Source organism: Gossypium hirsutum, chromosome D01 (assembly GCF_007990345.1).
Source record: "Gossypium hirsutum isolate 1008001.06 chromosome D01, Gossypium_hirsutum_v2.1, whole genome shotgun sequence".
NCBI lineage: Eukaryota > Viridiplantae > Streptophyta > Magnoliopsida > Malvales > Malvaceae > Gossypium > Gossypium hirsutum.
In genome coordinates this window covers 62,139,244-62,148,154 of record NC_053437.1, presented here as the reverse complement: position 1 = coordinate 62,148,154, position 8,911 = coordinate 62,139,244, and the positions used below count along the sequence as shown (strand labels likewise).

The 8,911-nt window shown below is 32.2% G+C and overlaps 1 protein-coding gene across 1 annotated transcript; it reads left to right on the top strand.

The window, feature by feature from the left end:
• The first annotated feature begins 3,022 nt into the window (after positions 1 to 3,022).
• On the top strand, positions 3,023 to 4,357 carry LOC107928123 (momilactone A synthase). The gene is made up of 2 exons (XM_016859308.2): positions 3,023 to 3,182; positions 3,403 to 4,357. Exons 1-2 carry the CDS (start codon positions 3,154 to 3,156, stop codon positions 4,196 to 4,198), a joined length of 825 nt encoding a protein of 274 aa, XP_016714797.1. The 5' UTR covers positions 3,023 to 3,153; the 3' UTR covers positions 4,199 to 4,357.
• The last annotated feature ends 4,554 nt before the right edge of the window (positions 4,358 to 8,911 follow it).

Genomic DNA, 8,911 nt, shown 5'->3' with positions numbered 1-8,911 from the left:
CCACACGACCCCTCACACGGCCTGCCACACGACAGTGTCCTTTATGTAGGATAGTTTTGCAAGTGTCACATAGTCACAGCCTGTTACACGGTCGTGTGACCTCTGTTTTTTAGATTTTACAAGTTTTCCCAGAAGTTTATCACTTGTTTAGTTTAGTCTCTGAATAGTCCCTAAACTATTTTTAGAGTTTTATTTCTTTCAATTGAACCCCTGATAATATGAGTATTGGAATGCATGATCTGAATGATCAAATTATTATTGTATATGCTTGATATGTGAATAATATATGCTTGTTGCATCCGTATTACTAATTGTATGTTCAGCATGTCGTATGATACCATTAAATCGAACACATGACAAGCATGTCTTTTCCTGGTGTATTAATTTGCTATAAGCATATTAATTACATTCATTTTGATATGTATAAGCACATTAATCACTACCTTACTGATCTGTTATAAGCATATTAGTTTCTACCGTCTTGATCTGTTATAAGCATGTCATATTTTATTGCATGAGGTGGGACGATATGTACGAAGGAAGATTGACGGTTTATCTACAAATTTGTTGTGCAAACCACAACCATTGATAGTCTATCTTCAAACTTGCTGTATAGCCACAACCATTGGCAGTGTTTATCCTAATAACTGCAAACATTTTGTGCATCTACAGTCAGTGGCAGATTTTATCTACATTGTTTTGCTGTGCATCCACAACCTAGTGGTAGTTCTCATCTGCAAACCATTGGTGGTTAAATCAAAACCCGATGTATAAGATTGTTGGAGTTCAGGGGGAACAACCATTGTGGTGTGTAGCAGAGTTGGGTAGAACTTTTATTTTGATATATTAAAATTGCATTGCCATACACAAACACATGCATACATAAACTGTGAACTCGGAATTGTTAATTGATGGTGCCCTTTTTAGGCATCGTTATTTAGCATGTTTTATGCACTGTTTGCATTGAGTTTCTTGCGATGGAACTCACACTGAGCTTCGTAGCTCACTCTCATTTTATTTCCATCCTTACAAGTAACCTACTAGGTTAGGAAGCGGACACAACATTTGGAGGGACTTGACGGATTTGTTTTTTCAAATATCTTGGATTTATCGTTTGATATTCTTATCATATCAGAGACTATATTGTTTTATTTTTGAATTATGACATGATACTTGGGATTTAAGTTTTTTTTATGTATATAGCATGCATGACACTCAATTTGATTTTAGGATGGTGAAAACATGAATTTTAATCTATACATGAAATATGGTTTTTATTAAAACTAAGTTAGATATCACTTTTTCGCTGCTAAAAATATAATTAAAATTTTGAATATAAGTTTACCTTAAAAACTTATTGATTTTACAATTATTTTCTAAAGACATTTTCAAAGCCTTAATATAATTATTTTAAATGTTTTCTTTAAGTAATTTAATTTTAGTGCAGATATTTTGTAAAGACTTCGTAAATCTGGCTGCTAATTAGTTTATCCGAATCACGGTGGTCAAGCTTTCACAGCCCCTCATGACTAATTTGAATAACCTTGCGGTCAAAATACCATAGGATCTTTTATTTAAGAATTAGATTGTATTTTGTTCTATAATTTAAAAAATAGATGAATTAATGTATGTATATTAAATAAAAAATAAATCGGTTATTTTTATTAAAAATTTCATTAATTTGAACTGTTAAAAATTGACATGATTGATGAGATAACCAGACAATGACACGTGGCATGTAAATCATGCTTATGTACATGCATCAATTTTTAATTGTAAATTTGGATGAAATTTTTAACAGAAAGACTAATTTGTTCTTTTATATAATATATAAAAATTAATTTGTCGATTTTTAAAATAAAAAATATATATAATCTAACTCCTAATACAATTGACTTCATAATACTTTTACCGTAAACTTTTTAGACACAATCCTATTTGAACTCTTCTATAACTAATGAATTTAAGCGAAGACAAAGATAGCAGTCTAAAGCAACTACTCAAATGTATTAAAAATGTTAATTAAATATATGAGTGTTATTAATTTTAAAAAAGTGTTTGTATTTTACACATGGTGTATAAATTTATATATTTTTGACAATAAACTTTACTCAGACATTTCATTAACTTTTCTTTAAAAATATATGAATAATTAATAATTAATATTATTAAAATGACTTTCACATTTAATTCACTATAATGCATTGAAAAAGTTCCTTATTTTATATCAAAGCCAACGATAAGTGGGGCTATGGCGACAGACTTATTGTGAAATGTTTTTCGTGCTTAATTGAGTAGGTAAAGGTTAAGCCTGGTTTTTAATTTTCATTTTATAAAAAAAAAATAGGGTTAGCCTTTGAATTAAATTATTTGAAATTATATTTTAGAATTTAATATTCAATATTTAAATCCATTTTTAATATTCCTTTGACTTTTTTCCAATAACAAAAAAATGTTTAAAAAAATAGGTTAAAATATTACATAAGTCCCTATATTTTTTAGAATTTTGAAATTTAATTATTTCTTATACTTTAATTTTTAAAAATTTAATCTCTTTATTTTTTCAGATTGAAAATTAAACTCCGTTTGTTAATACTATCAATATTTTTGATTCAACTTGTTGGTGCGATATTTGAAATAAAAAAAAATACTCACTTGATATCCGTGTAAGTAAAAATAATTACGTTCTAATAAACTTAAATTTAATAAAAAAATTAACAGGGTTAACGATTGATTCTAAACTTTAAAATTTGAAAAAGTAAATAAATTAAAATTCTAAAAATAAAAATACAATGAAATATTTTAAATTCTACACACATGTAGTAAAATATATTATAAAAAGTTACGCCCATACTGACAAGTCCCGACATATTCCAAGTCAAAGCAAAAATAATGGAAAAATATTTTGTCCCAATAGACTAGAAAGTAGCAAACATGGAGGAGTTCAATTTTTGGACGCAATATTATTGTTTATAGTAAATATATTATTTTTAAAATGAAAGCATACAAACAAGGTCGACGCCGTTTTTGATCTTTCAGAACAATCCCTGAAGTTATAAAGAGCAGAATAACAGGACGTGAAACCACAGCATCCCAAGCATTGCAATCAAAAGAAAAGGCAAAGGCGAGGGTCTATTTTCTTCACAAACTACAATGGCTTCCGAGTCTTTAGTAACCAAGAGGTAACTAAATCCTTGCAATATTCCGTAAATTCATATTTCACTATATTGGATTTAGATATTTCAATTTGGCAAGTCGAGTTGATTTTACATCCTGTCAATGTTGATAAGGAGGATTCAAGTTTAATTGAGTTCATGTAATTAGTCCCTTAAGATATGATATCTTATAGGTTTGGGTCTGAATTTTAGTATATAAACTTTTTTTCTACTTTGTTTGATACAGGCTAGATGGTAAGGTGGCACTGATAACTGGTGGTGCCAGTGGTTTAGGAGAGTGTTCAGCCAGGCTATTTCTCAAACATGGAGCCAAGGTTCTGATTGCTGATATTCAAGACGAATTGGGCCACTCCCTTTGCAAAGAGCTTGGAACTGAAAACTTCAGCTATGTCCATTGTGATGTAACATGCGAATCTGATGTCGAAAATGCCGTAAACTTAGCGGTCTCCAAGTATGGAAAACTCGATATCATGTTCAACAATGCAGGCCTTATTGGTGATGGTGAAGTCAGAGTGACAGACGCCAGCACTGACAACTTCAAGAGAGTGTTCGATATCAATGTCTTGGGTGGATTCTTGGGAGCCAAGTATGCAGCCAAGGTCATGGTTCCGGCCAAGAAAGGTTGCATTCTCTTCTCGTCGAGTATTTCTTCAAAAATCAGCATCGGTCTGCCCCATGCATACAAGGCATCGAAGCATGGCGTCGTAGGGTTGACGAAGAGCTTGGCCGTGGAGTTAGGTGAGCATGGAATTAGAGTTAATTGCATTTCACCTCACGCAACTGTGACCCCATTGTTCCAAACAACACTGGGGTTGCTCGATAAGAAGAAGGGAGAGGAGATGATTGCGGCTTCAGCTGTGTTGAAAGGCACCGTATTGGAACCTGAAGATTTTGCACATGCAGCACTGTATTTGGCAAGCGATGAGGCTAAATTCATCAGTGGTGTTAACGTGCCTGTCGATGGAGGGTATAATCTCAGCAATCAGTCATGGAAGATGGGATTTGCAGCACTTTTTGGATAAATCAACAAGTCCTCTATTTTAAGCTTTGAACAATATTTTCTTCAATAGGGAAAATAAAAATTACCCAAAATTAAAGTACCTGTAATAAATTGTATTGTCGGTCGGTCTGTGATGTATGCTTTCTTCATCAATATGCAATTATAGCAGGTGTTAGCTGCAGTCTCTGAGGAAAACAAGACGTGCTAATTTGAATTTTCAAACTCTAGTAGCCTTAATCAAGATATGAAATTCTTCGGAAAGTTGGTCTTCATTTTCATCCATCTTTATATATTATAACACTAATGAAGAATCTTAAATGTGTCTTAATTGTTTTCTTATATAAAAAAGAATTTTGTTTTGAATGCTGAGGATTTTATTGAAAACGAATTCTAATGATTTTCGGGGAGGATGGTGGAACAAACCAAAGATTCTGAGAGGTCATGAGTTAACTCGACAATTGAATTAGAAAAAGAGTACATATTTACCAGCGAAAATTTGAGTTTAATTTTATTTAATTGTTCAATTTTTGTCGATCTGAATCTGATATGAATATGATAAAAAACAAAATAAAGATTCGTTATAACATTACAACAAAACCAAGATCATGTTAAGAAACCTAGTTTTGGGGTCCATTATCATTAGAGACCTAGTTTTGAGGTCTATTCTTGATCAGTGAAGTCAATTTACATTTGGAAACCCAATTTACTTGCCTATTTAGAGGCTCGGTTGTGAGGTTCAATTAGGGTGGGTTTGGATGGGTGGTGGGGTGCGGTACGTTTAGCTTACTTTTTGTTTCATATTACAACATCTCTACAGCATCTAATCTCACTGCTATTGCTATTTTTACACTAACCGCAAGTAAACCACTGCCCATCCAATCCCATCCTTAGTTTTTTCAAAGTTTTGAGCTCCATCCATTCTTCTTTTTCACAAAAAATCCTACTAATAGATTCCTTCACTTTTTAAGACCTTATTTTGTTTGGTTGGTTTTTATTTTTAAGTAAAAAATAATTATGAGTCTTCATCTTTGCATATTCCTTACTAGCAAGCAACATGCAAAGAGGGGTGACTGTAAACACCTAACTTTATTTGTGCTTTTCAGCATGGAATTTGTTGGACATTTATTTTATTGAAATAAGGGCTCATGTGGTTTTAAGTTAAATTGACCTATTAATCTAATTCTAGTGTCACGAGCCGCAGTTCAAAACCCGTTACCATTGCACAAAATGCATCCCATTGAAGTCTATCGGTTAGATGGAGATCAGTCGACCCATGATACATGTACAACCCAATTTTGCCCAGACCCAAATGGCCCATTACCCTAACCAAAACAGACCCTAAACAAAACCAAATTAACAACCCAAACTAACCCACAGCCCAAATAGCCCAAAACATTAATCAGACAAAAAAAGTAGGAAACCCTAACCCTAGGTGCGCCGCACCTAGGGTCGTCCACTTGCTGGCCGCCGCACGTCCCATCGCCGCTCACCTGCTCTGCCGCTCCCATGCCACTTGCGCCTGCAATGACAGAAAGGAAACACCAGCAAGCAAAAAGATATGATAAAAATAATGTAAAAATGGCTATAAAGCCAGGAACCGAACGTTTTGTAATCTCTCTTTTTTTAGGAACATTTTAGAAATCAAAAGAAAAAAACCAGAGAATTCCAAAGGTTGAGCATCACCATTTCCATTTAGTTTTATTTTTCTTTTTTACTTATCGTTATTATTTCTATTTTTATAAGTCTTTTTTATTTTTCTTAAACAAAAACTTATAATAACGTAAAAAAAGGGAAGAGGGGAAAAAGGGGTTACCTTCGCCTTTGGATCCGCTAGCAAGAGGCTAAATGCCCAGAGGACGCGTCTCCGACCACCATTAGCGTGAAGCTGCGGTGGAGGCGTGTTGAAACGGCGGCGGCTAAGGAGGGCTTTAAAAAACCCTAACAGAGAAAAAGCTAGAGGCTTTTTTTTATATACTGTTGCTAAGTGTTTTTTTTGAAGAGAAAATTTAGTTTAAATAGGGAAGCAAAACGGCGCCGTTTTGCTCAGCCCGTCAAAACACCAAAACGGCGTCGTTTTGAGCTACCCGATTCGGCCGACCCGACCCGTTAGTAAGATCCGCGCTTTTTTTACTTCTGGGATATTTCCAGATTTGATCCTTCCGCTTTTAAATGATTTTGCAATCGAGCTTTTTCGTTTTTTTTTAATTTTGCCCTATAACCTATTTTGCTTTACAATCTGGTCCACCTTGAAGTTGTGCGTTTTATGAACGAGGGGTTATTTCCCTCTTTGGTCCTTCTCCCTTTCGCGCCCTTCCGTTTTGGTCCCCCTCTGCCCATTTTATTATAGTTTTAATCTTTGAATTTTATTTTTAGTTCAAATTGGTCCATTTTGTTATTTTTGTTGTTTTATTAACTAATCTAGTTATTATTATTATATTTTCCCTTTATATATATTTACGCTACTATTATTATACTATTAGTTCCTCCTTATTATTGTTATATTTTTATTTATATTTACTTATTTAAATTTTAAATAAACTTGTCCTATTATATTACTATTATATAACTATTTATATATCTTTACACCTTATTTTATATATATGTTTATATTTTCTTATATATCTATACTTCTTTATATATGTATTTTTATATATATGTTTTCTATACCATATATATACATATATATATTTATATACATATTCTTAATTTTCATATATATATATATATACACGTAATTCTATACTTTTTTTTCATACTCTTTAATTTATATATATACATACTTTTATATATACATGTTTTTATATATTTCCATTATTTTTATAATTCATATATATATCTTTATTTATTTTCTTCATGTACATATCTGCTATTGTTAATTTATCTTGCTTAGGTTTGTCTGTTTGGTATTTTTTTTTTATATATTAGTCTCATTACTTATTTATATTTTGTTTTGCTCGTGATTATTTTACTTACATTATCATTACCATTTCATTACACCCATTTTTTAGATTTCAAAAAAGAAATTTTAAAAGAAATAAGTAATATTTGGTATTTTGGATCTTCGAGAGAATCGAGCCCTAACGTATTGGGTTCCGACTTTCTTCGTTGAACTTAAATAATCGGGATTACTCTTTTAAAAATGATAAAAAGCTCGTTATCGAGAATTCAATACGTTGTGTCCTAACGCATTGGATGTGACACATTATTTTCTCGAGACGAGGATTTTTCGAAATAAATGCAATATTCAATGTTTAATATTTTGAGAAATTGTGCCCTAACGTATTGGGTTGCGATTTCTTCATTTCATTTAAACAATTGAATATTCTTTTAAAATTTATTACACGAATTTTTTTAAACTCAAGTTTTAAATGATATCGGGAATTAAAAAAGGATCGTGTCCTAACTTACTGGTCGTGATCCCTTTTTAATTCGAGATAGCTGAAATATCTTTCAAATAAGCATTTTTTACGCATCGAGAATTCGAGACATCATGTCCTAACTTACTGGATATGATTCTTTTTCTCGATAAATGTGAAATATGCCCCTTTTCCCAAAAATTTTCAACATACAAGGATCATATTTTTAAATTCTTCAAAGTTTTCAATTTTCGACATTAAGGCATTAACTAATCAACTAGGTACCGATTTTGGGCGTTACGAGGGTGCTAATCCTTTCTTGTACGTAACTGACTCCCGAACCTATTTTTCTGAATTTCGCGGACCAAAATCGTTGTTTTAATAAAATCAAACAGTTTATTAAAAACAACCACTTTTCGAGGTGATCTAATCACACCTCATTAAAAAAGATTGGTGGCGACTCCCATTTTCGTTTTTGTTTTCAAAATCCAAGTCGACCCCGTTTTTCATCCAAAAAATGGTGTCAACAATACAAATATGAGAAATTAGGCTACCTTGGTAAATAAGGAAACTAATCTTAGAAGATTGAGTAGTATAATATTTAATAAGATTAGATTAGATTTGATTATGTAATCTTGTAAATCCCTTAATTGTAGGGATAGGCTTTATCTCGTTTGTCGATGTAAATTTAGCTAGACCATTGGATTTGGGGGAACTCAACTGTAAATAGGTAGTCTCCCCCTCAGTTGTAAATCATCCATTGTATCCTAAATTCTTAGAGTAATAGAATTTTCTGATAGCATCTGCTCAAACACCTCTCATGCATTGTTTTTTGTAGTTATTCCGTTCTTTTGAACATTCTTTTGGCTTGAGTTGCTTCCGCTATATAAATTGGTGCCTTGGAGGAATTTTGCGAGAATCCTCACTTTGTGAAAGTTAGACTGACTTCGGCACATTTGAAACGATAGAATCGCCTAAGGCTGCACGAATTACGAGACTGAAAGTCTAGTCTCATGACACTAGAACTAAGTTAAATTTAATTTGATTTTAGAACTAAGGTTTAAAATTTGGTTTCAAGTCAGGGGCTAAATTGAATGTCATCAAAATTTTTGGAGAATAAAACAAAAATTTTAAACTTTGAAGTATGGGGCCAAATTGGACCTCATTTCAAATTTCCATGCCTCCGTCGCCTCTTTCCATGATATCTTCTTTTGATTTTGAAAATCGGAATATGATAGCTATTCATTAGCAATTTTTCTCCTGAAGATTTTGGTTTTGGAAAATTGTTCTTACTCTTTTTACCTCTACCTTTTTTCTTTGCTCCTCAATTTCAAAAACTGATCTAACTTTTGGAAATTTTAACACTTTAGCCCTTTGAT

What these genes read in the sequence shown, in the direction of transcription:
- LOC107928123 (XM_016859308.2), top strand. Translation starts at nt 3,154, where the DNA reads ATGGCTTCCGAGTCTTTAGTAACCAAGAG. An exon ending in GAGTCTTTAGTAACCAAGAG is followed by an intron (nt 3,183 to 3,402) that starts GTAACTAAATCC and finishes TGTTTGATACAG; the next exon opens with GCTAGATGGTAAGGTGGCAC.